General features: G+C 41.9%; 1 protein-coding gene across 2 annotated transcripts in view; it reads right to left on the bottom strand.

Moving 5' to 3' along the window:
• mmp16a (matrix metallopeptidase 16a (membrane-inserted)) overlaps positions 1–19,389 on the bottom strand; it is a 75,129-nt gene that overhangs the window by 29,314 nt on the left and 26,426 nt on the right. For both annotated transcript variants that reach the window (XM_085362714.1, XM_085362715.1), the window contains one exon: positions 16,088–16,392. In XM_085362714.1, the coding sequence (XP_085218840.1) occupies positions 16,088–16,392 (305 nt within the window). The remainder of the gene's footprint in view (positions 1–16,087; positions 16,393–19,389) is intronic.

Here is a 19,389-nt window from a genome sequence, read left to right as displayed (position 1 = left end):
GCCAGGAGATGAAATGAATTACAAATCTGTGCAGGGTTTGTGCGATAATCCACAGAGGGTCACAGTTTTTGGATTGGGGGGATTTGAGTCCTGTATTTTCATTGGGCGGTGAGTCATCGTTATGATGTGTGCCGTTTGCGTATTTGAGCAAGATTTCAGCACAAAAAAAGACAAGTATTTATTTAGCACATGAATGAGTTTTAAGTAATAAAAATCTGCTTGTGTTAAATGATTCAGCAGGTTTTTTGGTTTTTTGTCCTGTTAAGTGGGCAACGATCAAGCGGCAGCTGCAGTGTTGCCCACACTGCTCAGGATAGGGTCAAGGTTGCTGCTAATGAGGGTCGAGGAGAAAGAAAAGAAAAATGAAATTAAAAAAATTGAAATTGGAATGAAAGTGGAGATTTACAATCTTTGCCCACAGGATGTGCAGTAAGCAGGGGCTTTGATTAAAACGCAGAAACCTCTACCTGCTCTCCCTGAACTTACCGCGAGGAGTGCAGAGAGACTGCGTAGGGTTGGAGATGAACACACACTATGGTCACCACTGTTCAATTGCAGTAATAGCTCAGGTTGTCAGCAAAAGCCTCCAGGGGCCCATAACCCTTCCTGCCTGCTTACTGCTTAACTAAGTGCCCGTGGTTCACTCAATACATGACATCTGATGTAAGCTACAAGCCTGGGTGACCAGCAGTCAGCCCACTTGTAAGTGTACCTTGTTCTTTATCCCTCCCAGCTCTCACGTTATCACATTCTTGTGCTTCTTTTTTACTGTACAAATCCCAAACGCCACCAAAGGACCAAGTTTTCAAAAACACAGCATCCCCTGTGACTCCTAACTACACATCAACATCAAGCTAGTGAAAGGTGTCAAACAAAGCAATTACAACTCTCACTTGTTTTATTACAGTGAAGAGGGCACCCAGCAGAGATGAACAAAATTCTAACTCCCCCACCCTTTCTTTAGAAAACACAGCTGTTATTGTGCCGTCCGAGTGTAAGCAAGCATAAGCACTCTCTTTGTCTCAGGGGATCACAAATGTTTCCTATTGTTCAGCTCCCACAGCGCCCTGAATGGCTGACACTATGATTTCAAGAGTGGTGTTCGAAGAAGCAGCACTGCACAGTAAAGTAAATGCAAAAGGATGTTAATTGCCACCTCAGGAGCGTCTCTGGTGGATTGACAGAGCACAAGAAACAAGAGCAAGGACACTGGTTCCTTGGTTTCATACGGAAGTCTCAGCAGAACCTAAAGCAGCCCTCACCAGTTTTTTTTAAAGCCTTGTCTAAGCCTAAATTGTAGGTCCAGGTCTAAGAAGTTAACCAAGGAAGTGTGACACTGAACCTGCGCAATTATGAAGTAAGAAAAACACTGTTTTAAACAAAAGAAGCTAAGCGTACGTTAGCTCATCCTAGCTGCCATCTCTTGGCTGCATAATCCCTTCTGGTTCCTTTGCTTTTTTCTACTGACTTTAACTGTTTTTACATTACAGTCAAACTATTCATCAGTGTTTAGCTATGACTTTTAGCTAACTACTTCAGTTCCTTAAGCACTACTGTACTGTTAGTTAATTATTAGCTATTTTAATAGTTCAGCTATTTGTGCATGACTTTAGCTTATTATTATTTTAACTGTCTGTGCATTATTTTAGCAAAACGTGTCAACTGTTTATTCAGTGCTGTTGCAGTTCATTACTTCTGTTGTTTATGCGTTTATGTGTTTATTCAGCTCGTTAGTCATTAATTCTTAGCTAATTATTTGCTAATTTTAACTATATATTAGTATTCAACAGTTTAAGCATCACCTTTAGGTGTTTTAACGATTTATGCATTTCCATCAACTAGCTGTTACGTGACCTTTAGTTGACTATTTCAATTGTTTATCCATCATTTTTATGTTTCTCCATTAAATTTTAACCCATAAGTTTATGACTTTATACTTTAACTAAGAATTGTTAGAACTATTTATTTATCAATTTCTTACAATAAAATCAGTAGCTATGTGATGTAGTGGTTACTACATGTTTCATGTGTAAGGTGACATTATCAGACAAGACTTTAACCATTTAATCATTTCTCCCATCCATAAAGACTCAAACAGAGCTACATATACTTTCAACAACTGCAATGGAGACCCAATGAGGTACTGATGCATGGTGTACTGTGTCATCAGCCTTCATGAACATGTAAGGTAGAGAGAGGATACAATCGCATTGTCAAGTAGCTGTACTAACAAAATTGCGTTTGTGTCAAAATACTAGTCATGCAGACCCTTAAAGATGCTAACCTAATAAGGTTTATTAAAAAACCTTAGCCTTTTAAAAAGTGCTTGACTAGAACAGGTACAGTTTACTGTCTGAAAGGAGGAAAAAAAACAGAAATCAGCTGTTGTCCTCCAGCTGGGGTGAAGTTCACGATACCGACACAGGATGCTGTTTGTCCAACTCAGTACGTCACTGGAAACAAGAGAAGCCCTGACAGGGAACCAAGCTGGAGATATGCGAGTCCACAGAGGCAGCAGAGAAAGTAAAACCGAGTGTGAGTCAATGAGAGCACTGGCTGTCCAGGAGTACTATGCTGTGCTGACAAGCTGCCAGAGGATCTCAGCCCAGTGATTCAGTGCCTGGCTCAGAGGGCCTGGGGCACGCAGACCTCTGCTGGCTGTCAAGCCAGAGCTGTGCGCCTGATTTGACAGAGTGACCATTGTGAAGAATGCAGCCAAAATACAATAGCTGCATTCTGCTCACTTCACATTCACACCCTCAATACTTCCAACACACCCTCGCAGGACAATACAGAAACACGCTGTGCGCCACTCTGTGCATTTCACCAAATCAGCTCACAAGTATTGCAAATACAAACACTTGAAAACAAGATTTCAAAGCGTCAGACTGAAACTTTTGCCCCATGCTGGTTTCTTGTGGGTACAATTTACAAATAAAATGTAACACCACTCTTCCAGTACTCAATTATATAACAGAAAGAGACTGTTTAGTAGCCAAAGTAGCCACAACACAATCTGAATACTGTTCGTAATGATGAGATGAGCTGCTTTCATATTTAAAAAACACTGCAAAGAGCAGTGGAAACTGATTAACCTCCATGTTAGTGTTGTTGAGTTATTCAAACACTCCTATAGTCTAGCCTTTCTCTTTGTCTGTCCTCTCTCTCTAGGTTGTAGACACCCTGGCTGAGCAACACTTGTGCTTTTGAATCTATTACCCTTAATTCTCACAAGCGTGTCAGAGAACAAAGCCCAGCTGACGTGAGCAACATATGTAACTAGAGTAATTATTTATTTACAGACTGCTACAGACTGAAATTCGGTGTTGGGAACATTGCCAGGGATCCAAGAAATTGGCCGTTCCAGTGGACTCAAGATAAATAAACCAGCTGAAAGGAGGAAGAAAAAAACAAAAACGCTGCCAAAGAAAAACATCTTTTATTCGTGTCATGTTTATCTCTGTGCAGCACCTGTGAGTGAGACGGGGATGCGTGTGTATTTTCATTGTGATCATTAATCATTAATAATGCATTTGCCATGGTAAGTGCAGCAATGGTGTATGCATGTGTGTGTTTGCACATCCTTTGGCGGTCTGTTCCTATAGACACTGCAGGCGGCAAACAGCCATGAAAATGGTGCAAACAAGTTTCAGACCTCGCTTTGCAATTTGAAATAAAGCTAAAAAACACTAGAAAAATACTGGCTGCATCAGCATGCCTACAGTGTTTTAAACATGCCCTTCTTGTAGCCTTGCAGGTAATCACAATTCCTGATTAAAGAAGAAGAAGGCACAATAGTCGCTTTTGCCATCCCTCTGCATATTCACCTGACGCTCTTCTTTGTCTTATTTTACACACTTTTACACATGCCCGAGTGCATTTTCTAACTTTTTTTTCCAAGTAGCTGTTGTGGTGGTCCTCAGTGTCATCTAACTGTTTTGTATCTGTCGTCCAGCAGCTGGACAGACTCCAGCACCACCATCTTGGACTGCAGCTGGAGACTAGTCCTTGCTCTGCTCTGGAGGTCTGCTGCGAGCTGAGGGCCACTCCATCCAGAACCTGAGGCAGATGGAGAGCCGGTGCCACAGCGCTGAGCTCACCGAGGCTGCAGACCAGAACAAGGTCTTAAATCAACAGTTGCACGTCAAGACGGTGGAGCCCGTCCACAGGACCAGGAACTGGCTGGAGAGGAAGTTGTCATGTAGTTTATAATAAATGATTAATTCAATTGTGAAAGCAAAGGTACACCCAGCTGACTATTACCACAAACAAGGACTAACTCTGTGGCAAACACTGAAATCCCCATCATTTATTTAATGCCTTACACTTCAGCTTGGCACCTCCCTTCCAACTCAGTCAGGCCTAACACTTCAGCACTTTCAGTTCACCTGCTGCAGCATTTTACCTTCTTCAAAAGTTTGGTAACAAAGCCTGAGATGCACTGATGCACGAGCCATACCCACACATTACAAAAAAACCTCCCCTGAGAAACCCTGATGGCGACACGGCTACTCCCATCCTTAAAATACAAAGAAAATGTGCACAGCACATCAGAGCAGACGCAAGAGGTACTGTTTCAAGAGTGATCTTCAGAACAAAACGAACCCCGGCCAGGTTTGTTTACACTTTTTGTTTACCGAGGATTATGGGTATGAGGTTATGACAGCATCTGACTGACTTGTGGGAGGGCGAGCCTCCCGAGGTGTGCGATTTGTTTGCCTCTGAGAGTGTTAAGTGTGTGCGTGAGCGTATTCATGTGTGGGGGCAGAAGAGAGCACAGCCACCCACGTAGAAGTTTATCCTGCTGTCAGTAGGCAGCCGTCTATTTCTAGTGGCAGCCATAGTGGGCAGGAACACATGGTGATCTCTCTGCTGTCTTTGTCTTTCTATTTCATTTTCTTTGGGAAAAAGTGGAAAAACTATTCGGTGAATGCTTTTTTTTCCTCTTCAAACAGATACATAATATTCGGTGTGCTAAAGATACTGCACCTGGCAAATTCAAGAACTAGTAAAAAGAAGATCCAGAGACGAGGTGGCTACATAATCTAACGCCTGTATTACAGCCCATGGTTGTAACAGTGCAGTGCAGCTTTCATGGCATTCTTTAATTACTTGCTGTACATTAATCTGTCAGACTAAAACAGATACAGGATCCCAGTCCTTTCTGTCATATTGATGTCTCCGGTGGCCTGACTTTAAATTCAGAAGTGGGCTGGACAAAATGAAGACAAATGCTTTAATTTGCAAACGTTATTTTCTGCACTTAACTCCGCTTATATAAGTGACACGCTTTTGTAAAACGAGACAATTAACTTGAGATTTCGCTGCATTATTAGCTCCTGTGTGCCACATTCACCCAGTGCCAACTTCCTTCCAGCTTTATTGTTGCCTGAGAGCCAAAGCCGGGGGCATAAAACCCCATTAACCTCTTACTTTTTTCTTTTAACATACTCATCTGTATGTATTACATCACATTTCACAGATATGCCTCGCACAGTGTTGTGTATATGCATGTATTCGGTTATATATTATTCATCGTGCTCCCAGGCAACCGTTTCAAACCATACTGTCAAATCATTCCATCCATGATGCAAGAGACAAACTGCCTCATATGTAGCACCACTGCACTGGGTTTGTATATGTGTGTGGACATTTCTGTTCTTCTGTTTTACAGCATGTGTCCTCCCACAAACCTAGCAACCCAGCCATCAATACAGTTCCTACCACCTGCCCAAACAGCCCTGTTTGATGTCCTCGAGATTCACGAGTACACGTGTTTCCAGTAAAAAGATAAAGATCTATTCCTCGGGTAAGAAAAAAAGAACCCACATCTGAATCTCCCCATTTATTTTCTCCATCTGGGAAATAGAGAGCGGCAGCAGGAGAGCAGGGGAGATAGGACAAAGACAGAGACTGAAGGGCACAGGAAAGATTACAATTCTTTATAGAAACTGGCAGATGATGAAGTGCAGTTTTGTGAGTGGGACAACCTTGAAAGAACTTTTCTGGACTATCCTGTAAATATCAGACATAAGTTGTGTAATTAAAAAGAAACAGCCCCTATTAACAAAACAAAACAATACAGAAGGAAAAAATAAACTGATGAATTTTCATTTAACTAAATATTGCTGAGAAAGGCTAAAATGGTCATTTTACACCATTAGGGCTTCAACGCTAATTCAAATTGCACTTGCGAGTTAATGGCTTTCACAGTATTTCACATTATTAGCGATCCTGAGGAAACAACACTTTTTTTTTCCTGAGACTTTCAGAGCTGCGTCTGGTTCCAGTACAGGAGTATGCTGCCAATTAATTTACTCGTTTACTTGAACAATGCACTGCAGAGCACCAGAGCCCAACGAGAACAGACTCTGATTCATGCTGGAAATGGACCGTGAAAGCCACTGTCCTTTGCTTCGGCGTACAGTGCTCCGTGTTTTAGTCAGCAACGAGCCTCTAGTCTATCCGGTGAAGTCAGTGGGACACAAATCAAAGCATCCAAAGGCTTAATCAATGTTTCGTCTCTGGAGGACGAGGAACCTCTGGAGGAACCCGGTGAGTTTGGCCTGGAACCAGGAACGGGAGGTAAAATAAGATCCAGGTAAATAATTTGACCCTTTAAAAAAAAAAAGCAGCTGCTCAAGGGAGAGAAAATGAAGAACAGGTTTCAGATCATACCTCATTTCATTTCAGATTTAGAAGAAATAAAACAGCTGAGAAAATGCTGGAAATCTGTGCAGGCTTACCCCGCCTCCGCAGAAGATCCATCAGGAACCAGAGTTAAGCAACTTTGGGGGGTGGGGCCTACAGCACTAAGTGTTAATGATTGGTCAAGTGATTTGATATTCAATCAATTAGTTGGTCAGAACTGGTTTACTTGCTTTAGGCCTAGCATTTTAAGTGTTGGGTATTTGGTCAATCAACTTTTTGATTTATCAATAATTATGGAAAAGATGCTCGGTGTAAAATGAATGTAAACCAATTATGTACATTTCATTTGATCAGATTCCTTAATCTGACGGCTGTAATTTTTTAGATTGTACTTATATGACAAAATTACATGGAAAAAAAGTTAAAACCTTGACCCTATAAGACCAAATGTATCATATGGGATACGGTAGTGTTTGTGTTTTTGTGACTTTCTGAGACTTCTACGGCATCATTTTTCACCCTCCTCTAAAACAATCTGAATAATCTGCACAATACTCATATGTGCAAATTACTATTTCATTTTGTTTCTTTTTTGACAAAAGGTTCAATAAACACTCCATTCTCAAATAGTTTTTTGGAATTTTTGCTGAAATATTCTGGAAATTATTGCATGTTTTAAGGACATAAAGTCAGCATTTCGGACTTAAATATTTTTTCGAGTGTCAAACTCACACTTCGCTTTTAGGGAAGAAAGCCACTACATGTCACTTTTAACTAACAAAGTTATTTATCAAATGAATGACTTTATGCCCTTTCCTGCTCTGAAGTAAACAGGCAAAGGAATCCCCGAGCCAGCTCCTGACATCACAAACCTGAGCCAGCCACAAAACACAGAGGAGACGCCACTTTGGAAATTAGACCAAATTACGAGGGAAGAAAAATAGAAATACATCACTTGCTGGAGTGGAATGACAAATCCAAACATGCTGCAGGAGACTTAAAAAGAATAAATAAATAAAAACCCGATAAGAAATCTAAAATAAGACCATAGGAGCGTACAGACTGAAAGACCGTAGCCTGACAGCAGACAGGCCAACCTTCCTAAAACGTTGTCCAAACAACATGCAGAGAACTTCCCCATTTGGAAAAATATATATTGTCATTTTAATGTCTGGACAACGAGGCAAAATGACTCTTCAATCCCGGCAAGTGCTGCCCATTAAGCATGTTTCTGCCGCCACAGCCAGAAGGAAAAATCAGCGAGTCAATCAAGCAAATAAACTGGGTTCCTCGGGTTCTGGCTTCGGGATACGCAATCACCCATATATCTGAATCATAACTGCTTTTTATTTTTGTTGTTGGATTGATTTGTATTGTAGCCATTACTATTTTAACAGCTTTATAACAGTGCTTTGGAAACACATCAAGTGCTACGCCAGCCAAACCCACTGAACCTAATGGACAGAGCCAGTGCAAGAATGAAAGCGAGGAACAGGAGAACAAGAGAAACGGGGTGGAAAAGACAGAGCGCACCGCTTCCTCCTCATCACCCAGTAGGAGTAGCCTAAAAATAAACCTGCAAGGACACCATATGTTCTTCAGTTCCTAAACTACTCTTCCTTTTCTCTCTCTTGTACTCTATCTGCTCTAACATCTCTTTTTTTTTCTATGTGTGTGTGTGTATTCTTCTGTTTTCTCATTCGTTACGGTACCCTGACTCAACAGGGGCTGCTGCACATAACAATGCCAGCTCTGCCTGCCGTGGAGACGCCTAAAAATCTATCGCCTTTCATCGTCAGCTGGTAAAAACAACAACAACAACAAATAAAAAAAACCCAAAATGGCATCTGCTTTGAATGCACCACTGGATAACAAGGACCAGACGTCGATGATAAACTGTTTTGGCGAATGTCATCGGGGATCTGAGCTTTCTTCCAAGACCATCAATCAAATGTGTCGATCCCGACGTCCACTCCATCAACCAACCTTCACTCGGTTATCAAGTGCCCCACTAACACCCCAAATTTTCTAATCCTCCTACCTGGAAATGTAAATTCTTGGTGTATTTTTCCTTGGCCAGGGTGTGTTTTTCTAACCTCCGGTTCATTTTTGGGGGGTAAGGGTGAAGAACATAATAATGCGCTGGAATCTCTCATTTCCTGTGTGTAGGTCTAGCCTTCATGCTGTGTTGTTACATAGTTTCCCCTGATATTAGCGAAGGCTGGAGGTCCTTGAAGACATACCAGGCCTTATAAGTCACCCTCGGGTGAAACTGGGTGTTTGTGTACAGTCATGGTATGCAGTGAAGGTGATGAAATGTTTCTTTAGTGCCAGGCTGGTTTTTTTTGTTGGTTTTTTCCCCTCAAATCCAGTCAGCCTCTCTGCGACTTAAAGTCTAAATGGAATACATCTTATCTGTTCCTGCATCAATCGCTTTTGGTTTTTCCACAAAGGAAAACACAGCGGCCTCAGCCCACGACGATGACCTCGTGATAAAGCACAGATGAGTGTTGATGCTTATTTGCCTCATCTTTCTTTTTTCCTGGTGCACAAATGGAAAAACTGTCAAAAAATAAATAAATAAGTAAATAAAACAACTTTTGCAAATGTGGTCACGGCATGTTGAGATCTGCTGAAGAGACAATCTAATCATCTCCATCTCCAGTTCTAGTTCTTTACTCCTTATCATGTGTTCATACCAAATCCCTCCAATCTTCTCCTCTTTGCCCTCCAGCACTCCCCCCCCCCCCCCCCCTTTTTTTAATTTATTTATTTATTTATTTATTTTTCCATGATGTCTCACGCAATCCTCTTATCCTCCCGGCATAATTTTCACATCCACCCTCCGCTCTCCTTTCGATTGTACCCTATGACATCTTTAGCCCGTTCTCTTATGCCTCCATCTATCCCTGCATCTATCGATCTCTTACAGCCATTCATCCATCCATCGGGCTCTTAAGCCAGGCATTTGGGGAGTGTACAGCAGCTGCAGGAACTCCAGGAGCACTTCTCTCTGTTTTTGGCCACGGGGTTTTTGCAAAGCAGAGCAGAGATAGTAACAACACCAATTGAGAGAAAGAGATCTCCAGTATCCCACTTTAAGGTAAAATTACATAACAGCATTGCTAGCCGCACTCCAGGATGGATACACTAATCAAATCATACACAAATCATCAGGCTGCATATGTCCAATTTACCGTTTGTCCCTGTTAGAGGTGATTGTTAAGGTGTTTTAACCAGAGTTGTTTAAAGAAATCAAGCAATGTTTGTTTGAAAGCAGCACAAGAGGCAGACACGCCCTTTAAACACAGGCTTCTAGGAAAGCGATCTCACCAAAGCGCCGTGTCAAACAACCTTCACGCGCTCTTTTAAGGCACGACACCCTGCACGTAAAGGTGCGATATGATCTGTGTCTGAGTCTGCTCGCTGCAAGGAAGAGGAGAGGGTTTAGGGTGAAGCAAAAAAGCGATAACACCGGCCGGATGAGAGTAACTTCTCCAGAGTTGAATCAATGACATGAATCCCGCTACAAGCAAACACAGTCTAATTTCCAAATATCTGTATGCTAACAATTCATGTGTTGTGACATAGCACCTTTATAAGGATGAAAAATTAAAAAGGGAAACAAATTCATTTAAGTCTTGCAAGAACTCTTTCATCAGTCGACACAGGTCAGCGTGAAGTTACAAACATAACACTATAAAAATGTTGCGGCCATGCTAATACTATAAAGCAGGAATGGGTGATCCAGCATCAAAGGAAATTTGTGGTACTGACATTTATGATGATGTAGAAAAATAAAATACAATATTTAGCAGGGATTGCAGCTTTCAGGCAGAAACATTAATAAATGTAAGCAAATCAGGGATGTTGTATGTTGTCTCGAGCTCTTTATCCAGCTGCTTAAAGCCCTCATTTTGCCACCGTGTAACTGCATCAGTAATTTCCACCGTTTGGCTCCTCCTTTCTTAAGCAGCGCAACTCCAGAGATGCACGGTTGAGTCACTTGTTTACTTTTGGGTTGCACGTCGGCGGCGACTAGCATGTCCTCCTTATGTCGCAGCCGTGTTCTACTCGACCACGTGTTTGTTGTCTCGCCTTTGGTGGGAACAGTTCTCCTGCATATTTTGCAGTATTGTGATGTGTGAGAGGATTGTTTTTATTAGATTGTTATTAGAGGCTGAGATGATGCTCTCGCTCTCAGACATTTCAGGGCTTGTCTTGTTGTTGGGAACATGAAAACACATGATACTGCTATAGCAGGACACGAAAATATGGCACTTTTATATCATCATGGACAATATGATATGGCACAGCACTACTGTAAAGAACTCAAAACCCTTAGATCTTAATATTCAAAATGCCTTTTCACTTTTTCATCATCCTAAACTGTATCTGAACATGCCTTCTTCCAAAAAGCAACCACAAGCTCGCGTTATGACTGTAATTAATATTATGTCCATTTCCACACTAAAAGGAAGCTTGGAGACCTCTGCTTATTTCTCAAAGTACCGTTTAGTTTTTAATACAGCGTTGCACTGTTGGTTACAGAACGCAGCATTTGGCTCCTCTAAAATGTGATAAACAACTCTTTCAGAGATGCATTAGACTTGAAAATGAGAACTGAAAATCTCTCATTTTTGATTTTGGTTACATCCAAGTAAAAACTAGACCTGCAAATGTTTAAGTGGCCACTTACAGTGCATCCACTTGTTAAACACGACTCTCAAAAACCCCCACATGATGTTATTAGCGAGCAAACAGCTAATAAGTGGGTGAAAGTGGAGTCTCCACAGAAGGTCTGGCACAGCCTTGGTTTGTTTACTTTCACATTCAGGATCCATTAATGTATAAATCACTTTCTTAATGAATTACTTTTTAGCGCAAAAACTGATATTAGGGAAGCTTGAGGCAGCAGATGTTTAGAATTCTTAGCTTGAAAAACAGATTTAAATTTTGGCAGAAACATCTTCAGGTACAACACGGTTTTCTTTTTTTCTTTTGTCACGCTGCCGTGGTTGTAGCTTTTCTAGTGTGTTTTAATTTAGAGTCGCCACCTTCTCTCCTTTGTGATAAATGTACCAAAATCAAACACACATAACAGCTGCATGTTAGCTACTGTATATCAAGACTCCCTCAAAGATTACACTGAACTGTTGTTATGGCACTCTACCATATAGACCATATACTAATATATAGACCAAAGCATTTATGGTGTAGTACTTATAACACAAATTTGATCATCAGATTATTGTAAGAACTCTTGGTCATGGTAGCCTAACGCTAGCTAAACTTGAACACATTTCTTGATCACAAAAACAACAACCAATGTCCAAACACAAAATACTTTACAAAGACTTAGTGACAAGTCGGCACATAAAATGTATATGCTATGACTGATAACTCTAACCCTTGCTATAACCACGGAGCGGTAGGGATGCAGTTGTTCGCCTTTAAAGTTGTGTCTTAATGATTTAACCAACATCCCTCAAAGGCACAGCTTTTACATTGAAAGCAAATGGTCTCTGTTTCCAGTTTGCATCACATTTTTTGCAGTTTCTCTACCACTTAGCAAAAAGTTGGCAAGTGTGCTTGAGACCAAAGCAATCACAAGGAGGTTTTCGGTGTTGCACCACATACCTCAGTAGCAACAGAAAGTGACCTCCAGCAAACACGCGCCTACTGGGTAGGGAATACCAATTTTTCCTAGCAACCAGTGGTTGTCAGACAGCAACCAATCAGTGTCTAGTCTTGAATAAATCACTCTCCAACATGTGCTAAAAATCACACTGAATGAAACTTTTCCATCAACACCTGTGCTGGAGTGTGAGTGGAACTGTACATGTGAGTACTTAAACACACATGTATGCAAGTGTTTGTCTCAGCGCAAACAGGGATTAATCCTTCAGCGTGCATCTGTGACACCATTGTCCAAAACAACAACAATAACACTGACGGTGTGACGCTGGCAACAGTCGCCCTGATGACTGATATTTTTCTTTTCTCTCGACAACAGTGCAGGGGGAGGATTAGGTATGACAGCTTACCAGACAGCAGCTCATCTCTGCTGTGTGCCTGTGTGGGATTGTAACTTTGAAACACAACAAAGAAGGAGGGAGAGGAGACTGAAAGAAAGAAAATAGGATGAAAAAAGGAACTGAAAAGCTAAAAATCATGTGCTGGTCTGAGCAAACATTACATCATTCCCAGCTGTTCTTACAAAGTGTGGGATGAATCAGAGATGGATTACAAATCCTTGAAATAGCATGCACTGGAAATATATGGAATTATCCATCCCCGCCGCCACAACATCTAGATTAAAATGAACATCTGCGTGCGTGATTTTACTGCCGCCGATTCCAGATAAACAAAAGCGAGCTGAGTTTCGCATCTTTGGCTCTTAAATCGTAAGTCAGCCAACAGGCTGACTTACGATGACATGACATGAAAAAAAAATGCTTCTGGAGATATTTCTTTGTAAATGCATTGCATCGTTTCTATTTTACACATTAGTCATAATCTAGGAAGCATCACTTCAGCGTAAGACCACCTGTCTGCCTATTGTTTGAGGAGGAATATCGACACAGCAGCAGTGCCAGTGCAGAAAGCTCAGAAATGTACTGCACTGGCCAATAAAATCCATGTAAAAGCAAGATTATGACAACTCTCCACAGAGCCTCGTCTCTCTAGTCTCCATCATTAGAACCTCTGTGCAGTTTTTCTGGCATCTGAGGAGCTTTCAGTCTCATTGAGCTGTTAGCACAAACACATTTTATCATTTCTTTGCCTTTATTTGACAGCAAGGACCTTGCACTTACGTGACACTTTATAATCCATTACCATCCATCTACTGTATAAGGATGCAAAAACACGGGAGTAACTGTAAATGCCTTAAAATACAGTACATGCTCTCTTTTACTTTTTCTTTTTTTTTGTTTTCATCTCTGGGAAGCTGAGCAAATAAATGGCCAGAACAAAAGAGTTCAGACTTTATGTGTTTACGAGATGAAATAAAAACACCACTAACTGAAGCAATACTGCAGAGATTGTATCATGATACATTAATCTGATCACAGCTACACTGGCTGCAACAGTACGCGGTGCAATGAAACAGGACTATGTTTAATTATTAGTACTGAAGTTGTAGCGTTATTGCTTGCGGTACTATTATCTTACAGTTTTTAAGTGTTCGTCTGCCAAAAGCTACACTATGGCTCAAAGCCTCGCGACCGTGCCAAGACGAGAAAAACAATCTGGCAGAGCGATACAGAGCCTGATATTTGCAATAGTTTTTGGCATAGGGATTGTTACATTTCAGGATAAGAAAGAAAAAAGCTTTGAGCTGTGTGCTTCTTCAAAACTCATCTAAATGTAACGCCAGCCGTCATACAGGAATAAGGGCAGCCCCCGCCACGGCGAGCAGTCAGGACTCAGCCAGTAAACACTCCCATTTGAAAAAGAAAAAAAAAAGCTGGAGAGAGCGTAATAGAAGTGCCTGCATTATGGGATGTTTTCACAGAAGTGTGGGCCACAGCAGGGCTGTATTAATACTGCACTGAGGGGAGGAACAGAACGTGTCTGCTAGAATCGTGGCCTTCAGTGACAGCTGCTTGTCAGCGTGCGCGTGAGTGCGTGGGTAACGTGCGGGTCTTTACCTTCGCGTGTGCTCATGTGCGTGTTAATACATATGTATCATGTCAAAGAGTGGAGCAGAATGAACAACCAGCATTGTCGACGGTTACTAGAGGTTATCGTTATCCTAAATAGAGAGTCACACTGATCGATCAAAGCTTAAAGAAAAGCTGTTCACTCTGTTCTGTCTGAACCTGCCAATGCCCCTCCGCTCCAACTTAAAATTCTGTCTTCAACAGCAAGTTACTTACTCTGATTTCCAAAGTAGTGTTCACCAGCTCCCACTCGTCTCCCTCTCTTGCCTTTCCTCTTCAAATGTTTTCTTTACTCCTCACTACGCTGCTCATTCAGTCTTTCCCTCTCCTTCTGTCTCTCTTATGAGCGCTTGAACTTCCAATATTTGTCTAATGACACTGTGTTTCTCTCTGTTATCCTCTCTTTTGCTTGCTGTTATCTCCGCTGCCTTCCCGCTAGGAATCTCATCTGTTTTTATGTATCTATATTTTTTTTTCATCTGTGTCCCTCATTCTTAAGTGTCCCTGTGTCCCTCATCCTTGGCGCTGCATCGGTTACCACTGCTATTGTTTTTTGGCTCATGACTCGCTGACAGCAGGGCGGATCAGCTCCTAGAATTTAATGAGGGATTCAAGCAGAGGTACGTCCATCTTTTGCAAACTCGGACAAATCTTATTGTGATTGGATCATCTTTGCAGACCTTTCTTTCCACCCTCTCTCGCTCTTCATTGACTCTCGCTTAGGGGTGCACAGAGTTCAGAGTTTCACCTAGGACTGTCTGCCACTAATACACAAAAAACACAAGTGGAGACCTGTTGCATATCAGCACAACGACTTGGACGGCAACGCGCCTGCTCAGACTGCACCATGCAGAACACATGGCATGCAGACCCCGCTAAAGGCGGGCTGCAAGGCTCCAAGGGCAGGTACTCAGCAAGGGCACGGGCTTGAGATCGGCGCAGAGTGAGAGGGGATATGATTACTGTTGTTCAATGAGGGTGGTATTTGCTTTGAGAAAGCGAGATGAAGCAACAAGCCTCAGCAAATCACAGTTGTAAATCACAGCAGAGCAAGGAATGAGTAGTGACCTGACCCCGCAAAACCAACAGCATCACGACGCATGGCTCCGTGCAGACGTACCGAACATAAAATACACTTTTACCTTTACAATTACCACAGTAAATATGTAGTAAATGTGATAAAAGTATTAAACCTGTAACTATATCTGTAAAGCCACATTGACAGGTTGGAAAACAATTTCCTGTTTTACTGTTTTGGATGCGAGGCCGCGGGAAATCCTGTGTCGCACCTCAGGGATCACGATATCCTGTGTCGATCATTTCTGTCCACTTTTGGTGAAATAAAACAGGCGAGTGAAAAAAAAAGGGCAGAATACTCCACAGTAAGGATGTGTGTTTAACGTCATTGCAGGTTACCTGAAATCGATAGCAACTTCTGAGCATTACACATTGTTTAACGTTAACTAAAAATGAACGCACAGCCAAGGACTAATTAACAGTGTGACGAGTTTGTGTTTTATGGACATTCTGTGTGTGAATTAAACTCGTTTTAAACCTTATTGGCTGCCATGTCTCTGCAGAAAACGAATTAGCAGCAGGAGCTTATTATGCGTAAGGTCAGCAGTTTGGCTTCTGGTCGAGCTGCTGGGACTATTTTGTTGTAAATACTCAATAAAAGCCACTGTTTTATGACTGACGTCTGGTTTTGTTGTATTTTTGCGACAAGCTGATGAAACCATGAAGGTCAACAGTGTATTTACCATCCTTACCATCGTGGTTGGGGTTGCCCAGCGTCCAAGGCTCGTCTGAGTCAAAGTGTGTGTCGCCTCCTATTCCCGGCCCTGGAAAGTAGGCATGGGCCAGGAAGCCCCCCTCGCCATCGAAGGGTGAGCTGTCTCCGTGGAAACCTGAAGCAAAGATGATGGTGATGTCCACGTCTTTCTTGCTCCTCTCCAGCTCACTGTAGGGCACAGCCTCAAAGCGCAGTGGCGTCACGCTTTGCCACACGTCGAAGGCTCGCCGAATGGCGTCGTGGGTCTCCTCAGCACCCACTTTGGGTGTCACGTTCTTTATGCTGCAGAGATGTGAGATAAAAGACAGGGGGTAAAGAAGTTAGACTGGAGAAATGCACGCAGGCCAGATCATTTTCTTTTTATCATCAAGCCTCAAATCTGGATTTCTCTTTCAGCTGTCAAGATGAGCAAATCCACTGTAAATTGGTCTAATAAGGAGCTCACAGCACTGGGTAAAATAAACACACTGAAGAGTGGCTTATTGTGCTGGATGACCACTCAGAGGAAAAAGAAAAAAGACAAAATTAAAGAACAGAATCAAATCAGGGACGAAAATAAAGTCCTGTGAATCTGAGACATGGCAAGGCAGAAACTGACAGTGAGTTCAAGCACAACGGCTGAAAGAGGTGAACATCGCTGCATGTCAATCTATGTGATCTCACTACGCCAAACAAGAAGAGGAAAAAACCCAACTATCACCGCTTTTCCCTGCATGCTGCCATTTCACGCTCGTCCTGCTCGCCAACAGAGAGCTAAATGGAGCGATTTGTGAGAGAAAACAGCTGAGTCCTCCCCCGCCGGCTTTGAGTCGGTGCAGGTGTGGAGAGGATGGGACAATTTCCTGCCTCTGGAATTTATTTTCTAATTAAGGATTATCAACAGTCCACTGCCTGCTGAGAGCCACAGTCTGGTTCGGGCAATCAGGAAAAACCTCTCTCCGCTTTATTCTAGTCTGACAATATCTCAGTGTCACGCTCTATTAAAATCTGGTTCGTCTCCAGGGATAGACAGATAGGTGTAGCTTACATCAGTCAACTTAAGACACTTGTAAACACAAGCCGCTCTGTGTGTTCTTCTGCTGCTGCGTCTGATTTGGGAGGAACGATGATGTTTAATTTAAGTGCGTAAAAAAAGTGGGAGTCAAAACAGCTCCGCGTCAGTTTCTTTGTTTTCTTGTTCAACTGCTTCAGGTTTATTCGAAACTTCCCTGTTATCGCCTCGCATCCACCCCGTCTCATTTGTGTACCCTCCGTCACCTCGTCACCTTTGTTCCCGTTTTTGTTTGAGTTCTTCACAGTTTCTGTGTTTGGCTGTCAGCGCTGTCGTTTTCCATAATAGGAATAAATATTATCAGAACGCCTTTGTCTACCACTGCGAGGCACATTTATATACACTGCAAATTGATACCACACGTAAGCTCCGATTCATTATTGAATCACATTTGGTGAAGAGGGAAGCACACTTATAGCAAAACACAATCTGCTTTTCTTTCTCTGTCGGCCGCTTCAAGACTGACTCGCAGGCGGCCGACCACCACTCTGCCAGAGACGTGTTCGCTTTAATTGCACTCTCAAAAGTCTTGTAAAACCTTCTCTTTCTGATAATGATTTCAGAACTGAGGCCTGCAGACACACACACACACACACACACACACACACACACACACACACACACACACACACACACACAGAGCGAAAGTAAGAAAGTAACAGAACATACGTCATGATAAAAGACGAAGAAGCAGGGATGCTTTTAATTCTTTTTTTTAGAGCTATGTCTTATTTTTGATATCCTAGCATCCTTCCTGTTAGCCTACATTTAGACCTCCACTGTCAGGCAAACAGCAGCTGGTGCATGCACTGAACCGAGACTGAGAAGAATCAGCAGCCAGAGCAGTGTTTTTGTCCACCTAAAAAAGGAAAAAAAAGAACATTCAACCTCCTTTCAGCTTCCCAGTAGCTCTTCAAAATACAAGTCTCTAATATATCTTTAACTGATAATACCGCCATTCTGTTTGTTATTTTCACATCAACTGTCGCGTCTCACACTGTCGAGTACAGCCACAAAACTCTACAAGCGTCCAGACGATGCAGTCACACTGGTCAAAAAGTTGACTGTGGAACGCGATACACTTTTCTCCCCCTACGCTCAATATCTTGGCTAAAAAGCGAAAAGCGAGGCAGCATCACAACCCGACTGATTTTCAGTGCAGTTCTTGTGTAATCTTCTTTAAGAATGGCTTCTTGACAGCCACGTTCCACTGAGACCATTCCTGATGAGGCTTCACTGATGCATCTCTCAGGCCTCTGCTGGATTTCTTTCCCCCCCCATTTCTTAATGATATGAGCTTCAAAGATATACAATAATGTCTTTGAAGCTGATATAAGATAAGATAAGATAAGATAAGATAAGATAAGATAAGATAAGATAAGATAAGATAAGATAAGATAAGATAAGATAAGATAGAACTTTATTAATCCCTCGGGTGGGTTCCTCTGGGAAATTCGACTTCCAAAGAAAGCACAGCAACGACCGAAGTTACAGTTACAGAACTGTTATATATATATACACACACACACACACACACACACACACACACACACATATATAAATACAGAGACAAATATAAATAAAATATACAAAGGGGATAAATAGAATAAATAGGAATAAAAAATAAAAATACAAGTGAATTGCACATTTCAAGTATTGAGTATATACTAATATTAAGTTGAGCTTAAAACTGTGTAAATTTTGAACTGTTCTACAGTTTAAAGTGCAGGTACTAAATGCTGTTATCTTAACCTGGGAGCTGACAAAGCCTTAAATTCCAGAGATAATCTTGAACATCATCTAGAAGTGGCATTAGCTAACTATTCCTACCTAATTGAGACCACTTAAAGTGGCATCATGAATAGCCACTTTGTCTTTTAAAGGGCTTATGTAAAGCAGACTGAAGTACAAACGTGATAAAGACAGGGAAACAGTCCGTCTTTTGAATCAATATCAGCTGACCCAGAGAGAGTCACAAAGGTACAAACGTCTTCCCTGTTATTAAAAGTAACACATAAACACTGTAGCACCACCAGGGTTCTGTGTGAATACATGCCCTTGTCCTGTTCTCTCTGAAAGGCCTTATCAACAACTGAGGCCACTCAAGGAATAAAAAAAAGATGGTTTTCATACGAGCCTGTGACCCAACCCTCTGTATGTGTGTCCTATTTTAAGGACAAGCCAGATAAAGAGGGTAACACATGCAGGGCGAAGCTGCACAATAACAA

Source organism: Diplotaxodon limnothrissa, linkage group LG9, assembly GCF_057381915.1.
Source record: "Diplotaxodon limnothrissa isolate DT_005_m linkage group LG9, D_limnothrissa_male_GT1.1, whole genome shotgun sequence".
Lineage (NCBI taxonomy): Eukaryota > Metazoa > Chordata > Actinopteri > Cichliformes > Cichlidae > Diplotaxodon > Diplotaxodon limnothrissa.
Note: the sequence above shows the minus strand (reverse complement) of the source record. Positions and strands in the feature narration are given on the sequence as shown.